The 20179-nt window shown below is 41.1% G+C and overlaps 1 protein-coding gene across 6 annotated transcripts in view; it reads right to left on the bottom strand.

The window, feature by feature from the left end:
• Window positions 1-20179, bottom strand: part of card19 (caspase recruitment domain family, member 19) — a 131205-nt gene that overhangs the window by 91990 nt on the left and 19036 nt on the right. For 5 of the 6 annotated variants that reach the window (XR_009506771.1, XR_009506769.1, XR_009506770.1 and 2 more), the window contains 2 exons: window positions 18772-18843; window positions 15129-15201 (listed from right to left, as the gene is read on the bottom strand). Coding sequence is in view for 3 of the 6 variants with exons in the window: in XM_059944126.1 (XP_059800109.1) it covers window positions 15129-15201; window positions 18772-18843 (145 nt within the window). In the remaining 3 variants the exon portion in view is untranslated. Of the gene's footprint in view, window positions 1-10945; window positions 15202-18771; window positions 18844-20179 lie in introns of those variants that run through there. The other variant, XM_059944124.1, reaches the window with a different exon arrangement.

Below are 20179 nucleotides of genomic sequence, written 5' to 3' on the forward strand. Positions count from 1 at the left end.
CCACTTCTGATCCCTCTATGAGAATTGGATTGCGTTCCTTCATCTTACCCTTCCTGAAGTCCACGTAGATTTGTAGATTTCCTTCCTCTAACAACGTTGGTGAACCAGATAATTCTGCTTTCTGTCTGCTGGTGTTGTGTTTACCTCTACTCGTGCCTAATTTTCCCTTCATTATGCAACCAAACTTTTCCAGCTACCATCATGTGGTTTGAAAGCACATTTCCGTACTGTTAGTCCAGGCACCTAATAAAGGGCCAGTTTTAACTCCCCTCACCTCCATATTGTTATTCTGTGTTCCACCGTTGGAGCCATGTGAATGTATTCCGAGCTAACGGATGATGTGGTCTCAGGAAAGACGATGGAAGTTCTAATGCTGTAGTGTACAATGTGCAGCCTGCGAGATGTTCCTTTCCGGCCCACTCTGGAGTTGCCAAAGTCCGGAACGTCTGGGCAGATGCTGCACGTTCAACCAGAGATCTCTGATTTATTTGGCATAGTGTTTATAATGAGGAAAGAGCGTAACTTGTAAGCGAGCCACTGGATAAAACTACATTTTCCCTGAAATAGTTTACTATTGGAAAGTTGCACAGTTTGCAGGAACTGGATTTCTTACAATATTTTTCGCAAGTTCACTTTCACTGGATTGCTGTTTTAATATGCTGCTGCTACATGGGTTTAATATTCAGTAAATACAAATATTGTTTAAGTTCAAGAATGCCAGAGAATATGGTATTCCTAAAAAATAATATACTTACACGTGGTTTTAATAATAAACACAATAATTTGGAGGTCATTCAAGGTCTGGTTCGTTAAGGTTGTTTTGGCTGGAGGTGATAGTGGGGGACAAACTCCCACTACCTATTAAAAGCTCCCAATGGCGTGCATCTCAAACAGCCTCTGACAACCAGGTCCAGCTCCTGGCCTTCACATCTGGCTTTGCTACTAAGCCCAATGGAAGCATTTTTACTGATAGGAGAAGGGGCAAAGGCGGGTTACTGGTTCCTGAAAACCAGTCACTTCGGGCAGGTGGGACTTGACCGCTGGGAGAAGGAAAACTCTGATCTCAAACCTCCACTGCCTCGTGGCTAAACCCGCTCACGGGGAAAGGCTTCGGGAGGGAACTCTGAGGAAAAATCCGGAGCTGGAGTCCCTAAGGCAATCCGAGATTGACTGGCAGCTGCTGTAACGCTGCTGGTGCCAAATTGCATCAGTCTCTTCCGTTCCTTTGGGTTCATCAGCTATGTGGAGAGGGGTGAATCTGCTGCGTGAGCAACAGCTTGCTCTCCATGTCGTATTGCCCTGGCTTGCATACCACGTAATCAGGTAGGACACAATATCCATGGTAAACCATGATCAACGGAGGGCATCAGGTTCTCAGTACAGACAGCACCCTGATTTCTACTGCAGTTTACAGTATGTTGTTGTAGGCAGAACAAATCAGCCTCAGAATACAAGGATGTCCCTTTAGAAAAATAATTAGGAGGAATTGCTAGAGGGTGGTGAATCTGTGGAATTCATTGCCACAGATGGCTGTGGAAGTATACTTGAACTGGAGGGTGATCGGTTCTTGATTAGCAAGAGCGTCAAAGGTTATGGGGAAAAGCCAAGAGAGTGAGGTTGAAAGGGAAATTAATCAGCCATGATCGAATGGCAGAGGTTAATTAATGTACCTAATGGCCTAATTCTGTTCCTATACTTTATGTTCTTGTGGTTTAAACCTTTAGCTCACATGAGATTGTTGTGAAGCAACAAGTTGCCCACAAGTTGCAGCAAAGCTAAGTTCTATCTCCAGAAAAACAGTAGGGAGAACAGAAGAGGTCAGCAATTCGTACCTCTCTAAGTAGATGATTTAAAGAAACAATCTTCATTTGTTTTTAAATGAGCATCTAGCTTCTTCGCCCCCCCCCCAAAAAAAAAACATGTTGCTCAAATGTGATACGGCACATACAATGAAGTTCAAAATACTGAAGCCAAGGGAGGTAGTAATAATGTAACTGAAAATATAACATTTGCAAATCCTGCTGCTGATTAATAACCTCCCGTAGAGCAGAAGGGCAAAAGCTCGCTTGATCTTGATTTTCAGTACGAATACGGACCGCGAAAGCGGGGGCCTCACCATCCTTCTGACCTTTTGGGTTTTAAGCAGGAGGTGTCAGAAAAGTTACCACAGGGAGTCATGCATGTAACTTACCTTTAACAGAATCAATTTCGAATAATGGAAACTGCTGAGACAGAATGGGGTTTGTTGGTGGTGGGCTTGTTAGAAAAGTGGTTTATTAATGGGAAGGAAGCTGAAATTAAGTTTTCCTGTAAGAATTTGGATCAGTTCATGTCAACCTGTTGATGGAAATTGTATTGGCTGAACGCAAGATTTTAAATTCAGTGATGCGTGCAAAGATTTAAATGTTTAAATTGAAAATAACTTAACTAGAAACAGTACCTAAGACTAAGACACAACATAAAGAGTAAACGCTTTGTTAGAATTTTTGTAAGTTCAACAGGCACTGAAAAATATCAGTTTTCTCCAAAAAAAAAACCTGGAAGGAATTTTCATGAAAAGCTGTCAAAGTAAGTGATTATTTGGTAAATAATAGATCTACCTGTAGATGTGAGATTAAAAGGAGAGGGGGTAAGAGGAGAAATTTGAAGAGAGTTTAACTGAATGGAAGTAAACTGTAAGCGTACTTTGGATGAGAATGTTTAATTTGAGCAGCAATACATATTTCAAGATCATTGACTCATATTGATTAGGCCAAAACCTCATACTGTTGAGACGCCAAGACTGCTAACTTTAAATATATAAAATGATTTGCTTGAAATTGAGTATATAAAAAAAGCAGTCTTGACTTCTTTAGCTGAAATAATCTGCTGCTTACCAATCAAAATTGAAATTGCAAGTAAGGCCATAAGACAAGATTGCAGAATTAGGCTATTGTCCATCAAATTTTCGATCATTCAATCATGGTTGATTTATTTTCCCGCTTAACCCCAAAAACTGTAAATCTGAAAGCTAGGAATACTTGGCAATTTCGGCAGCATCTGTGCAGAGAGGAACAGAGGAAATGTTTCAGGTCAAAGGTTTTCTTCATGATGGGATTACAAAGTTTGGCTCTGAGGGCCTCAGGTTCAATCTCTCAGTGAGCCTGCTCAAGCATAGTGGCAAATTGAACTTTCACAGCAAATTCTTCTAACTTTTTTCCAAGGCCCTACATCAATTTTAATGAAAGATCATCGACCTGAAATGTTAACCTTTTTCTCTCCACAGGTGCCACTTTATCTGCTGAATAGTCAGTATTGAGTATTTCTAATGTTGTTGGCTAACACAATCATGATTTTAATGCATTTTCAACAAAGTTAATAAATAAATAAATAAATAAATAGTTATAATGGCATGTTAAAGATAGAACAGCCTGACCAAGTGAGTGTCTAGACCTTTCCTACATCCAGGATTTCAAAGGCCATTATTGCCTTGTTAGTTCAGAGCCACAAGACTGAATCTTCAAACGACAAGCTGGTCCAATTTTCCTTGCACTGCTGCCAGTCTTGTTTCATCTACTCTGGGAATCTTAATCAGAGAAGCAGATGCTAACACTAACAGGTAGAATGTCTTGTAAGAAAATATTGATTGCCTGACTGAACCCAAGATGGAAAATACTTGCTTCACTTTTGGTTTTCTAATTTCCCCCTTCCTTTTAAGTTGAACAATAGCGCCCCCTAGTGCTGGCCTGACGGCAGGAACCCCGCTCGGTACTAAAACAAAGGCCTTTTCACCAAGTTTGATGGCCTCTTGCAAACCGGTGTCATGCCAGTGAAAATGCTGTTGACATGATGATTTGTAAAATTGGAGTGGTTACCCCTTTTTGCTTCCTTAGTGAGGCACACAAAATTATGAGGGGTATAGGGAAGAAGGCTTTTTCCCCTCAGGATGCGTGTGACTAGAACTCGAGGTCCCAGGCTTAGGGTGAAAAGTGAAATAATAAGGAGAACCTGAGGAGGAGCTTTTTCACTCAGAGAGTGGTGCAAGTGTGGAACAATCTGGGACCGTGCAAGAGGTAAATTTCCACTCAGTGATAACTTCTAAGAGCATTTCGCTAGGTGCGTGGAAAAGGGAAGTTTGGTGAGCTGTGGTCCAGGTGAAGGTGGATGAGACCAGACAGAAAAACAGGTTGGTACGGAGTCCATGGGCTGAAAGGACTGTTTCTACAATGTAGTGCTCCATGACTCTCTGACTCCTTTATTCTAATCAGATTGTAAAGCAGAGGAGACTTTATCTCCTGTCCAATTTGAACAAAAAGAGAAAGTAGATCATGTGGTCTGTTGAGCCAGTTCCATTTTCCAACAAGTTTGTGATTCATCCTGGCCCTCTAACCTACTTTCCTGCTTAATCCTATAGGCCGTAATCCTCAGTGTGCAGAAACATAATGGTATTTTCTATCTTGTCAGGCTATAACTTAATTGGATTTATAGAATATTTTGAGTAGTTTTACTTCACATAAATGTTGCATCATGGATATGGGAAAAATGAAAACAATTTTCTTAACAATATCAAATTGCAGTGGATTTCTGATTAATTGGGCCACCAGTTAACCAGTGTATCCACTTCTTTGGGAGAATGCTTAAAGAACAAAAATCTTAAGGAGAAAATTGCCAGGATTCCCTTTGTTTATTGGGCACTACGCTGCCTAAGTGGGACAGGAGAATGTTGCTGAACAGTTTCTAACTAGCATCTTGTGTGGCCATTAGACATTACACTGTGCTGAGAGCAGACAGTTTTTAAATAGAGTTAGTTGGGTGTGTTTGTGTTCAAAAGTAGTGATTTATGTCACTGATAGTTGGTGCATAAGTAATTCAGAACTGTTCAGCTCGCTGTGGTTTCAAGCGTTCAGGCTTGGAGGTGCCTGAAGTTTCACTACTTCAGCAAGTTAGGAACTACAAAAAATTTGAAGGTGTCGACAATTATCTTGAACGTTTCAATAAAAATGAAGGTTTGAAAGACGCAGTCGTTGAAAACATTGCATGAAGACAGTCCATTATCTGCACTAGGTGTCTGTGCTGATTTTGTTCATTTGTAATCAATCAAAAGAACCCGGCAGAGTACACCGGATGAATTCCTCTGTTGATGACTATTAGGAAAGAATAGAATCTTATAGTACTAATTTGTTCTAATGGTTATGTTTTGTATTTCATTTAAATATATAATTTGTTGCTCAGATAAAATCAGTTTGTCTTTTTTGTACTTTTTCAACTATTTCCATGAAACTTCGGCTAATTTGTCCAAAATGTGGTGGTCTTGGTGTGTTCCAATAACCTAAGTCCACTATATCTTAGAAACACAAATGACCAACTATACTGTGACACTTCAGTGACAACATTAGAATAGATTCATCATCATACATCATTTCAGAATCTTTGATAAATATCTCTTTATGGGAATATCTCTATATGGACACATAATCAGGTTATTATTGTCACAGTGAAAAACTTAGTTATGCACGCCATCATATCATAAGTACATCAAAGTGGTACAGGGGAAGAGCTTAGCAGAATGCAGGATACCGCTACAGAGAAAGTGCAATGCAGGCAGACGATAAGGTGCAAGGCCATGATGACGTAGTCTGTGAGCTCAAGAGGTCTATTCATTAGCTTTATAACAGTGGAATGGAAGTCATCTTTCATGCATGTGCCTCAAATTTCTCAAATATATCTGCATCTACCAGCAGTACTTTCCCCAGTGTAGTTCAACCTTTGTAGGTGTTTTGGTTGTGACTTACTTTTCATGATCCTCTCTCAGGCCTAGCTGCACAAATGCCTATGATGAATCAAGTTTGTAAAAGACTTGGATTCCGCTAACAATGCACACAGCAAGGAACTGCCTGATCTTTTCACAGATCTTGTTTTATCCGCCACTTCAAATGCCACTAATGTTCCCTAATCATCATGAGTTACTTTACTTAAAACTCCATTTCTTTCCAACCTTTCAAGCTGTTGGGTCTTCAAGGAATAAGGAACTGCTATGGGCTACAATAAGATGGTTCAACAGTGGGTTTAATTTGTTTTTTTTTGTCCAGTATTTCCCTTGCAGGTGCCTTAGAAGATGTTGTCCAACAGTGTCCCCAACTGTAACTTTTGGTGAATATATATCAAAGCTGAACATGTCCTTCCCAAAGGATTTCAATTCTGTAAGCCAAGCCATTTGAGATAATCTACCACAATCATTGGTGACTCCACTCACTAGCTGCTCTATGGAACCATACACTGCATCTCACCTAAATCTTGAAATATTTTTGAAAAAATCCCAAGACAGACCTGCTCCTTAATATCTGAATGACTTATTAGGGGTAGGTATCCTCTCCAAAATGGAATATTCTACAGCTGTCTCATTTTACATCCCTGTCACTGGTGTCAACCCTGACATCTGAACTTCATTCAGTATTGCTGCCTCATACCATGGTTGTTTGAAGCATTGACCTGCAGCGGTCATAAATAATTAACAGATCCTCTCTGCTTGACTCCAGACAGGCTGTCCTGTCTGTGCCAACGTTGCATTAGAAACAGTGTGTTTATCTGCAGCCTTGTGTTTAAATTTACAGGTTCTTTCTTATTGCTTGCACAGTCCTTGAATATATCTTGCATATAGGTGTAAAAAACAAACTACGCAAGTTGTCTTTTGACTGCAGGTTACCATTACGTTGCAGTTGGTGAAGCACAGAATCTTCGGCAAATTATAGCGGCTGCCCCCTTGAAATTACAACCCTATAGGTTGCCTCGGAGAAGTTTAAAAATACCAAGGGTGCATTGCCTTGACAGGTCTTTCAATGTAACAATATATTCACTCACAGTTTCTCCGTCTCTGATTTGTGTGCGCTCATTTTAAACCTCTCAAGTGCCTGTGAGTTGAAAAATTCACTTTAGCAGACAACTTTGGCTTTCTCGTCATTGAACAACATGTTTTCGAGACAATTCGGTGGGACATCGTCCTTTCCCTGCCTCACTGAAGCATTCAGTGCCTGTCTTCACAGTACTTCCTTGTTGTATGCACTTGGGCTGCCAACGAAGCCCGCACGTGCTTGAGCCATCCTTTTCCTTCCTTTCCCATTCGTAGTTCTCAAGCCTCCTGTGCCTCCACATGGCCCACTATGAGGCCGACCAACTTGTATTGTTTCACTTTGAAATCAACGGGTGAATTTTTCAGACACTCCTGCTGAATGAAGGGTAATTGAACACCTCTTTCTCTGGTGGCAAGGTCATCAGCAACTTTCTGTGGGCTGCAGAAAACTGTTCCAAAATTCCTCTTAAACAGACCTCTTTGAAATTACCTTTGTGCAACTTTCCTCTAAACAGTGAACATTTAAATCACCTCAATGATTTTCAGCTCTTACGATCGACTAAAGAACTCATCTGCCCCATCATTGAAATGTTTCCCACAACCAATGATCTCATCTCAAGTACTCTTTATCTGATGTTCACATTATTTGCTGCTGTTTATTTACATTTGCAAAGTTTGTTGTCTTCTGCACTGTTGTCGATCTTTCATTGATCCTTTTATAGTTACTATTATGAGTATGCCCACAGGAAAAAGAATCATAGGATTGTATATAGTGATCTCTCTCTCTCTCTCTCTCTCTCTTTCTCTATATATATATCTGTGTGTGTGTATCTAGGAGGTGCAATTTTCCCAAAGTTGCTGATACTTATCAGAAGTGGATGCTTCCCTTGTTGTGAACTGTTCATGCATTTTGGAGTTGACTGTGGATTATTCTGCATTGCACCACAGTCCTAGTTGCAGACTTGAAACTGATTAAACTCGAAACCCTCCTTTTTTAAAAGAATAATGAATTTCATCGAAGTCTGAAATATAGTTTGCATATTCTCTTTACAACACTTCATAAGAAAATTCTTAGAGCATGCATTTTTTTGGGTTACTTAAATTTAAATTTAAACAGCAAACTGCCATTAATTTGTATTTTTTTGATGGTCATGACCAACATCACTGACTGCACTGCCAACTCTTACACAGTGTTAACACGAAGTACACTGCAATGCTGTGGTCAAATCAACACGTACAGACAAGCTGGAGGAACTCAGCAGCATCAGCGGAAATGACCTGACAAAGGGTCTCGGCCTGAAACGTTGACTGCTCGTTTCAACAGATGCTGCCCGACCTGCTGAGTTCCTCCGGCTTGTCTGTATGTGTTGATCTTACATAGTGTTATTGCACGCTTCTGTAGCAAAGCAACTACAGAATTGAATTTGTCATTTTCATGAAATAGAAAGGTACTTTGGGAAGGCGGGAGTGGTACTGTAGGGACCACTCAAGCTCAAGCACCAGTGGCTCACAATGTACAGTATTTCAATGGTTTGAATGAGGGAACTAAACTTAACATTTCTAAGTTTACTGGTGTGGTGCAAGCTGTGGTGTGCAAGTTTATTGTCCTTCAACCACACGTATGTATGCAACTGAAGGAAAGATGGTTTCTCTGGGGCTAGGGTGCAAAATACAGCATGCGTGATCACACACAACACATAGAGTACGATCCAGCACGGAGTCACAAAATAACATTAGCACAAGTCCCTGAGTGGCACAGCCTGCAGATTGACACGTTGACGTAGAGTGTGAGGTGCATGTTTATGTTCATGTATAATGTTACAGACACCAAGGTGAAAAGTGACCAGTACAGGATGAGAGTGTGACTGTCTGTGAGTTGGGGTGTTGGGGGGGGGGGGGGGGGGGTAGGTGACAGAGTGGCACCAGGGTGTAAAGAGGTCTAACAGCCTGGGGATGTAGCTGTTACCCAGCCTGACTGTTCTGGTCCTTATGCTACAGTACCTACTGCCTGATGGCAGGAGGTCAAAGAGTTTGTGAGAAGAATGGGAGGGGTCTTTGACAATTCTAGAGGCACTGCATATGAAGCACTTTTGATTCATGTACTGAATGGGGGATGGAAGGGGAGAGAGATCCCAGTGATGCTTTTGGCAGTCCTCATTATCCACTGCAGGGATGTGCATTGGAATTCCCACGCCGGACATTGATAGAATATGGTGAAACGGGGGGGGGAGGGATGCCATGCTCCTCAGGAAATGGAGGCACTACTGTGCTGAAGAGGTGGAGTTGAGGAGCCAGGTGCACACCCCAAAACCTGGCACTCCTGTCTCTCCGTGGAGAGTCGATCAGCCTGCACCTTCCTGAAGTCCGCGATCGTCGTGTCCACGTTGAGACTCGGGGCATTGTGCTTACACAAAGCCGCACGCTGCCCCATCTCCTCCCTGTATGTGGGTTCATCGTTGCTTCTGATGAGGCCAACCACTGGTGTGTCACCAGTGAACTTAGTGAGCAGGACGCAGAGACCTCACGTTGATCTAAACAAATTAAGGGAGTTGCAAATACATGGCAGATGCAGATAAACGAGGGGTCATTCTTGTTCATTTCTTACAAAATGGAAAGGTAGAACATTACTTAAACAGTGATACACTCAGTGGCCACTTCATTGGGCGAACCTATACACCTGCTCATTAACGCAAATTTCTAACCACGTGGCCGTAACTCAATGCATGAAGACCTGCAGGCTTGATCAAGAGGTTGAGTTGCTGTTCAGACTGAACATCTGAATGGGGAAGAAATGTGAACAAAGTGACTTTGAAGGTGGAATAATTGTTGGTGCCAGACGGGGTGGTTTGAGTATCTCGGAACATGCTGATCTCCTGGGATTTTCACACAGAACAGTCCCGCGAGCTTACAGAAATTGGTGCGAGAAACAAAGAAGAAGACCCAGTGAATGGCAGTTAATGAGAGAGATCAGAAGAGGACGGCCAGACTGGTTAAAGCTGCCAGGAAGGTGACTGTATCTCGGGTAACCACGTTACAACAGCGGTATGCTGAAGAGCATCTCTGAATGCACAACACACGGAAGAGGATGGTCAGAAAACCATGAACGGGCACTCAGTGGTACAGGGGGAATCTGGTAAAGTGGTCCCTGGGTGTTGATTGTGTTGTGTTGCTGATCAATGTAATAAGGATGTCATTGCATACCAGTCTCTGAAAGCAATCATTCAGCTGCTGTAAGCACTTAAAACACAATGAGACGTTGGTCTTCATTGACAAAATGCTAAAAAAGGTTTTGACTACAGGAGCAAGGATTTTGCCTCAGTTATAGAAGGCCTTGGTGAGACCACATTGTTGCAGCTTGGGCCTGTTACCTGAGGAAAATAATATGCTTGCCTAAAGGGAGTATTGTAAAGGTTTGCCAAGTTGACTGCTGGGATGGGAGGAAAGCCATTTTATTCTCCCAGAACTAGGGAGTCAAATTCAAAAGGGCACAGGTTTAAAATGAACCAGACCTGAGGTAACATTCTCACACTGAGGATGGTGAATGAGCTGCCAGAGGAGGCAAACGCTGTTGCACATTTCAAAGCCATTTGGATCGGTGCTTACATAGGAAAGGAGTGTCTAATCCCTTCTATCTACTTATCGAATGGAATAGGCTCTTCCAGCCCTTCGAGACGTGCCTCCCAGCAACCCCCCAACTTAACCCTCAACTACTCACTTGCAATGACCTAACCTACTAACCGGTAAGTCTTTGGATTGTGGGAGAAAATCAGAGAACATGGGGAAATCCCAAACACTTCATGGGGAGGACGTCCAGATGACTTCAGAACTAAATATAGGAATAATGTAAACAAATGGGATTTGTGTAGACAGGCAACACCTTCAGCATGGACAAGGTGCGCTGTAAGGGCGAATCCTGTGCTGTATCTTTCTATGCTTCTATGATCATTTCATAATTTATGGAGCTGAGTAATATGTTACTGGTCACATTAGCGTGAGCGAAGTGTACTGCAATTAAAATTTTCAAAGCAGAATACTTAAATTACTTGCAAGCTAAATGTTATTCTTTGATTGGAGTGTTTCAATGCTTTCCACAGAGTCTGAAAGTAAGATACACATGACTTGTTGACAACTGTTTATTTATTGCTAATTACAAAAGCTCATGATGAAGCTTGGTTTTTAGTTGTGGTAAACTGTGAAAAAAATATAAACAAACCCGGAACTGACATTGACATTGTGCACATCTGGTTCTGCATTCACTTCATTTTCTTGCATAACCTGGTTAACTCTTTGGATTCAAACATTCATGTCTTTTCCCCTTTCTATGTTCCAATTCATACAAACAAGTTTATGGTGAAAAAAAAACAAGACACTGGGATAACAACATCATTTCAATTACTATCTCGAGGTCTGGGGTATCAATATCAAAAGAACATCTCCATAACTTGCCTTTGAAAATGAAAGGGACAACGCCAAAGCATTCTAGAGATTTGCTTCTATTATTTTAACACTGCTGGTGCCTGGACTCCACACATGCTCCTTTAAGGAAACCTGGAACCATGATGGTACTGCCAAATATATCACAGTGATGGGCTTATGACTGGTGGCTTCTATGGGCATTGATTAATACTACTGGAGATGTAAATACACCAGTGTAACAAGCCTGTCCTACTTTCCAGCATACTTCTCTCTCTCTCTTTCTGACTAGCTCCATTTCTGCATTCATCTTTGGCACGACAATGCCTCGAATATTATACTCTTTTAAATAGCAGTTCCCTGAAAATTGGTCCTCTTTGGTCACTTCCACTTTCAGCAATCTTAACACTAATACGATGAACACAGACACTCTCCTCTCCCTCCATGTTAGTAACAGATGTAGCTCTGAGTTAATCTCATCTATTACCAAGCAAATCTCTTTGCATAGCATCACCAAATAGTTACAAGAAACAATCAAATTTAATATTAAAAGTGTATATATATAGGAATTTTACACTGGGACATAAGTTTAAAAACACTCTACCTTGATGCCTTACATTTTCTATTTCCTGATTTATAGGCAACATCTTTGTGCTCCATAAGAAATGTCAAATGTGCTTTACATTTTCTCTTGACCTCATTATTTCAAAAAGAACAACAGTGTTACTCCATAAATTCCCTGAAGCCAGAAAGACTAAAGCTCCCAGCACTTCACAGCTCAAAGTGAGACCACAGAACGATTCTATGTGTATGAAGGATGCAGGACAATTTGCATCTTCACGCAATCCAAACAAATTTTACAAGTTCTACCATTTAACAGAAATCAATGATACAGCAATAAAAAATCTAATGAATGTGCATCATTTGATTAAAAGTTATGATTCTGAACTGAGAATGTTTTCCATTTGATATGTTTATAGATGCAAAACATCAACATTGCTAAATAAAAGTCGCACAGTTATAGGAACGTAACAATTATCAGCTATAATCTTAAATACAAAATTGAGATTTAAAGAGTATATTGGGCAATTATATAAATTTAAACTTCCTAACTCCTGTTAAATATCTCCTGTTTGACTAGGAACTGATAGAGGGAAACAGTTTCTCGGTGACATAAAAAAGATTAACGCCTTCTCATCAGAAAGCGCAGTGTAATTTGCAGATTAGTTTTAATGAGAGGCCTTCAATCCTGTGCTTATTTACAATTACTGGCCATGGTTCAAGCTCCTGATAAGCAGTGAAGTGATTATCAGGAGCTATAATGTAATTTAATTTCCCTTACAGACAACTTCATGCGGGATGACAACAGATCCAAGTGTTTACCTAGGGAAATGGCGCAGCAAAGATAGCCAACGGTTCAAAACCTCCATACCAAAGGATCTATTGTGGTATAATTTCATTATTGAATCAAGAACATCAGCAACCAAAGTTTAATCAGAGATTGAAACTTCAGAACTGATAAATGAGTAGGAGAACTTATGAAAATGCCCTTTAAAACAGCTTATTTGAGTCATGTGTCAGCACCAAGCACAAGGTGAAGGTGGTAAGTACCTCATGGGCAGGTTGCCATCAAGCAGCAGGGGCCCTGCAGGCTTTCCCAGTCTCCACAATGGATTCACAGTCCTCTTTCCACCAAGAGCCCAGATATTCCTGCTAGAACCCTTAGGTTCTAATATCCATATTGACAAGCTGAGCTGCTGGTGTGTGGCAGGACTGGAACATGGACTAGGAAGTCCTGATTTTAGTGGCCGAGCTCCAGCAGTAACTTCAGTTAAGGGTATAAGAGATTCCTTTGCGGCCACATTGTGGGCTCTGGTCTCAGCACATAAATCGGAATAGAGGCTGTGAAACTACTGAGAAGAAAATCAAGAATAAAACAAGTTATATTTTCTATTAAATTATTTTGTAGTTTAAATAGTGTTTAATGATTCAGAAGTGTTAAACTGTTCTTATTTGTTCTTTCTATTATACTTCCTTTAAACTATGAGCTTTACTCTCCACTGCATACATCCAGCGGAAATTCATGGCTGGAGTTTGTTCTGACTCATCTACGTGACTAGATAAATCACCTCAGGTTCCAACACAAAGCAGGGCCTTGCAGGTTAGCTTCAGCTCTATCTGGGCCAACGAGTTCGAAAACCTTGAGGTTCACCTCTTTACAGGCAGCCATAAAACAAAGAAACCCAATAGAACCTATTCAAAAAGGAAAACCACCAAACCCCCTTGATGCTAAAGAAAAACCATTCGAACAGTTAAAATAATGAGCAAATAACATTCAGAACTAAACTTCACGTAAGTGAGCTTACAGCCAAACCAGGAGTCCATTAGTTGCAGGCCACAGCCTCAGCTCGGTGCAGAAATGAGTAAACCTTGGTGAGCAGAGAGCTGAACACTTGCCTGTCCGTCACCTCTGACCCTAAAACCCTGCTCTTTTCGATCTGGCCCGGCGCTTACATCGGCCAGATCTCAACTCGTTCCTCTCTCTCAGACCCAGGTCCTGCCACTTCGATTTGCTCTCGGGCCTGGACCCCACTGCCTTGATTCTGCCTGTACCCAACCTTTCCAATCTGGGCTGACACTTAAATCAGTCAAACGTCAGCTTGTCCCTCGCTTTCAGGCCTGGGCCCCACCCCTTCGACTCTGCTGCGTCAAATCAGCTCCACGTCCGCTCCAGCACTGGCCATTCACACGCGCGTTCTTCGCTCTTGGGACCGGGCCGCACTGCCTCGATTCGGCCCATACACACCCACTCCACAAAAGTCCTGCACCTTCCGGGCTTCAGTTCACACTACAAAACCGGCAAAAGCTCAACTCCTAAAGGGAAGTGACAGGCTATTGATTGCAATGATTGTTTTCCAGAAAAAGTGTGGTTATAAAATGGATGGTAGTTTTGTTGTTGCCAGTAGGTTGTCACTCACGCCATCTTAAACCATTCTCCGGGCAGATGGCACAGTTGGGTAAATCAAAGCCAATTTCTAAAACTGCAGCTAAATGTTGATTGCTAAGTATTGGATGGGGGGAAGAAAGCAATACTGATGTAAGCAAGGACATCTCCAATGGCTTGCTTTAGTTGGTGTTCACACAATTATAATGTAACTGCAACTCCTGTAGATTATGTTGCTTCCAAGAAGTCTTGGAGCCTCAGAAGCTGCCTTCTTGCTCAAAGAAAGAAGATTTCCTGAGGACGGCCAGCATTTTACATGAATCACTATTTATAGAAGATGACGACAGTTCATTGTTTGAACAGATTTGAATTAACTTCTGCTGCCATCCCTCCATTCATATCTACACAAACAGAAGGTACACTCCTGGTCATTTAGTTGCCTTGTAACTGTACCTACAGCACCAAATGTCATTGGAAGTTTTGACTTATCTGGGAAAATATCAACAATTTCAGAGAATAATATTCATTGCAAAGCCTGAACACTTGTAAGTTTTACCTATTGGAGTTCAGTAAGCTATCCAAAATGGCTGACTTACGTTTTACAGTATGGTCGTTAAAAACGATTGGATAGCAGAATATCTGTAACGCATATCAGCCAGTACTGTGAGGGCACAAGAGGCAAACAACACATGCATTTCTTAATATTTATTTACTATATCATTGCCTTATTTGAGGTTTATGGCCCAAAACTGCTGACCTGCAGCAATAAAATGGTGTGCATATACTTCATGTACAAATAGAAAATCTTATCTTTTTGGTATATCTGCCCTAGGAAATGGAAGTGCACACATTCCCAGACATTTGAAGACGACATCAATATGCTGATCGCTGAAGCACTATCATCAGTTCCTCTTTGACTGGTCTTCCAAATATGCTAACAAGTACCTTCTTGCTCTTCTTCCAAAGCCGAGGTAAGAAAATCCAACAATTTTCCTTGCAGTACTTTCAAATTTGGAATCTGTAGATAAAATGATAAAGAACTCATGATGCAAAGTCAATTTTAGATGTGGAAATTGCTGATTCGAATCCCAGCTTTAAAGTACTAATTTTCTAAACAATTGATAATTTGAATTAATTTATATTCGCTGTAAATTAATCCAGGTGAAATTGACCTGACGTTAGCAGTCTTAAGTAAAATTGCCATGAAACAATTTCTTTTAATATTACAACATTTCATCGGCAGTGAATGGCTTATGCCTGTGTGGGGATTTTATATAAAAGATTTATCTTATTATTAAACCTTATCGTTAATAAGTTTAGATGTCAGCTGAACTGTATATGCAGTATCAAAGAACAGGTAAACTTGATTATGAAGCACACTTTCACATTTTAGCTTTCTACCTCCTATGTCTGGTTATAAAAACAAAATATAAAAAATTAATGGCAACATGATCTATTGATCAAGTGTAGCGGGGAGGTTCGTTAAACCTTTTGAGTTCGTGCATCACCTTCTGTAGCAAATAGTATAAGTGACAAGGGAAGAGATGATTGTATTGACACTTTCTCTACTCAATTAGAATGGCAACAATACACCTTTAATTAGTTATATGCTGCTTTAACCATACTCGTTACCAAGGCAACTTTCTTCTTTGTGAATTCACTTGCCACTGTTTTAAGTCCTAATTCTCATTACCACTTCAATTTTCTTTCTCAGTTGATGTTCCAGTTAATCTCCACTTCCTTCCTGTTGCAACTCAACATCAGTGGTAAATCTTCAGCTCATTATTGCCAACCCACCTACTTATGACCATGGTGCATTGCTTATGGAGACGGTATCGTGACAAGGACACCTTGCATCATGTTTCATGATGCCACAGCCACTCCCATTGCAGGTGAGTAGGAACAGACTGGGCGCTTCAGAACTGAGCGTCCATGAGCTGCTGTGGAGCAGCAGGTGAGATATCACCAAACATAGCAAGCTCCTGGGCTGGTGTATTTCTCATCCAACCATTATCATCAAACCTGGTTCAATGGAGAGCGCTGGAGGAAATGCTAAGAATACTCTCCAGAAATACCAAAGAGCGAGGGAGAGACTACCTGGTGAGGCCGTAACTTAGGACCCCAAGTCTGCTTAGATGCGATGAAACTGTGCCACAAGTACTGGATCACATCAATGCCCTACACATCTGCCATGACTACGCATCTAGAGTGATGGACAAACCAGCAGCAAGTCGGTCTCCATCATTGCTTCTCGCGACTGTAGGGCTCCGAATGAGGTAAACACAAGGCTAGAAAGTTCACAGCAGTGTTTAGTCAGAAGTGTTGAGTGAATGACCCGACTCTGCTTCCTGCTGAGACCCCCGATCAACAGAGGCCTGTCTTCAACCAACTCAATCCACCCCTTATGAAAAGTGGAATCAGCCGAGAGAACTGTAAAAGATGCTGCACTATGCAAAAGTATAGATCAAATACAAAACTAGATACCCTTTTAACCAAACACAAGGAAATCTGCAGATGCTGGAAATTCAAGCAACACACACAAAATGCTGGTGGAACACAACAGGCCAGGCAGCATCTATAGGGAGAAGCGCTGTCAACGTTTTGGTTCTTGGGTGTCAGGACAAAGGACGAAGGGTCTCGGCCCGAAACTTTTAGCCAACCCATTCTAGTACAATAGTAAAATTGTGCTTACCACTCGGGGTGAAAAATTGCCTGGGTATGTCATGTTCTCAAAACATCAAGGCAAACTTTATCCGGTGAATTACTACCTAGTCAGTGTATTCCCAAACACTGGAAAAGGAATGGAAAGTGCTGGTGTGATGATGCCAAGTAAGCTTTACATTTACTCTTCATCAATGACCAGTTTGAAGTTTGGCAAGACCACTTCATTGCAGAGCTTGTCAAAGACTAACCAGAGTGGCTGTCCTTGATGTCAAGGCAGTAAGTGATCAACTGCGGAACTAAGGAACACTGCAAAACCTGAAGTCAATGGACATCAAGAGGAATGATTCCAATGGCCGAAATCACACCGTGCACAAAGAAAGATAGTCGGGGTTGCTGAAAGTCAATCGTCTCAGTCCCACAACATTACTGCAACAGCTTTTCATGACACTGTCCTTGCTCAACCATTTTCAGCTGCCTTACTAATCTCCTTACCTCCATCATAACATCAGACGTGGGGATATTTGGGAAGCTGCAATGTTACAATTCTAGAGCAAATTAAACTGTTCATGCTACACGCAGAAAGGCCTCAGCAACATTCAGGCATAAGATGATAAGTGTCACATGACAGCGCCAGGAAACGGCCTTCTTCAACTAAAGGGTCATGCCCCAGAAATCTCTCAAATGGACAAGCCACATAAATAGTAACACACACAATATCCTGGAGGAACTCAGCAGGTCAGACAACACCTATGGAAAAGAGTAAACAGTCTATGAATCAGGCCGAGACCCTTCTTCAGCCACATAAATACCTCAGCTACAAGAAGGGGTGAGTGCCTGAGTATCCAAAGACAAGGGACTCACATTCTGAAGGGCCAAAACTTTTCCACTACCTACAAATCATATCGGAGGCACGTTAAAGTTCACATTTGCCAAATGACCACAGCTCCACAACACTGCAGAAACTCCACACCATCAAAGTATTTGGTTTGCATATCACTCACCCAGTTAAACATTCATTTCACCCATGACTGGGCATTATGGCTACAGCTTGCACCATCCACAAAATGCTTAATGGTTTCCTATGTTACTCAGATGGTTTCTCCCATATACTCAAATCTCTATCACTAGAAAGGACAAACCTTTCAAATACGTGGGAGTATCACCATCTACAGTTTCCCCTCCAAGTTATACATCATATAGACTTGGTAAATCTGTCCTTTCCCTGCTCAGCAACGCATTGGGATTGCCTTCAATAGAAAGGGTGCAACGGTGGACAATAATACTGGCCTTGTCAGTTGTGTTCTCTTTTCAAACAATCAATAGACATAAATTCACCAGTCCTTGACAATCACCTGTCATGAACTCCAGGCAACACAAACCTAAGATCCCTCCAAATATATTTCAAGATCTTTGTCTTCTTACTTACCTCTCAAAGTGTTCAAACAAAAGAACTCTGCACACACCTTCAAACAGCTGAACATATGAACCTCTGATTCCTCTGTTCTACCACTATTACTTAATTATTCATTCACCATCGTGTTATTGTGCTTTCTTTTTTTAAAAAAACTCAAAATTCTGTGATCGTGCTGTAAAACTCCCACTCAAACTTCTTCTTAACCATCTACGGCCATCACCTTTCTAAAAGCCTTGAAGTAACCACTGGTGATTCATTTTGTCTCACCCAGTATTTCTGACACATCACAGTTTTGATTGAACAAACAATAATTTAAACCCTGCAAAACTCCTGCTCCTATAAATGCGTTGCTTAATATTAGGCACTGAAGTTTGCCCTAAAACAATACAATCTTCAGCCAACTTTTGCAGAGTAGGTTTAGCAGGCAAAAGTAAAAGCTTGAAGACTTGGGGTCAGCCAACAGTGTAAAATTAGTTTTAATCATCACTTTGCTTTCTCGTAAACTCTTACCTTCCTTACAGTGATAAAGCAGGAAAGCCAACCCAGCTGCAACACTAAAGCAAGCCAGAAAAAAAGCAGGACCTGAAAGAAAATGAACACAGTTCATTCTGGATTCTAAAAGCCAATCGTAAAGTAAGCTCAAGAGAGCAACTACAAATTCTGAAGTCCAAAGCTCACATTAAGTTCATGCAGGATGAGCAATAAACTCAACTTGACAATGACACCTGCATCCTGTGAATAGATGACAAAAACAACACCTTTCCTTTATATAAAAAAGTTGCAGTTAGCTGAACCAAACCAAGTTTTTCACATACTTAAAGAATATATTTAGGTTCAAGAGCAACCGTTCTCTCCCACCTAGGACTAGTAAGGACTGGACAAGCGGGATTCGCCTGACTTTTGTGCAAAGTTTACTTAATTGGAAAGAGGCAAATGTGTCAAAGGATTTAAACTCTTAAAAAAAAGCTAGACTGTGACCCGAACAACAAATATACAGCTGTTGTTAATTAATATTCTGCTTCAAAAATTCACAGGGGCCCTTTCATTCTTTCCATTTCACAATAGAAAACCGGTTAGAGTGAACTTTTGTAAAGAATTTTAAGTGAATCAAATCAAACATATTACAAGTCATTATCTAAAGAATATATCAACAACCATCAAACCACGCATAACGCATTAACTATTTACAGCATAGCAAAGTCTCAATATAACACTGAAATGAGGGGACATAAATAACATTGGTGATGTTATCCACCCAAGTTATGGAAAATTACCAGTTACGTATTATCTATGCTGGGGACCAGATAATACCTGTAACATACCTAAACTAACGAGGCACATTACTATTGAAATTGTACTTAACCTGTAATGTTTTAATACAATTCTCATTGCTAAATATAATTCAAGTAAAGATTTTAAAGATTAGCATTATTTGTCCCATGTACATCAAAATATACAGTGAAAGGTGTAGCTTTGCATCAGATCAAATCAGCAGGGACTGTAGCCACACACAAAATGCTGGTGGAACGCAGCAGGCCAGGCAGCATCTATAGGAAGAAGTACAGTCGACATTTCAGGCCGAGACCCTTCGTCAGGACTAACTGAAAGAAAAGATAATAAGAGATTTGAAAGTAGGAGGGGGAGTGGGAAATGAGAAATGATAGGAAAAGACAGGAGGGGGAGGGGTGAAGCTAAGAGCTGGAAAGGTGATTGGCAAAAGGGATACACAGCTGGAGAAGGGAAAGGATCATGGAACAGGAGGTCTCAGGAGAAAGAAAGGGGGAGGGGAGCACCAGAGGGAGATGGAGAACAGGCAGAATGATGGGCAGAGAGAGAATAAAAAAAGGAGGGGGGAAGGGGGAAAGAAATAAATAAGGAATGGGGTAAGAAGGGGAGGAGGGGCATTAACAGAAGTTAG

This window comes from Hypanus sabinus, chromosome 19 (assembly GCF_030144855.1).
Source record: "Hypanus sabinus isolate sHypSab1 chromosome 19, sHypSab1.hap1, whole genome shotgun sequence".
In the NCBI taxonomy this organism is placed as follows: Eukaryota; Metazoa; Chordata; class Chondrichthyes; order Myliobatiformes; family Dasyatidae; genus Hypanus; species Hypanus sabinus.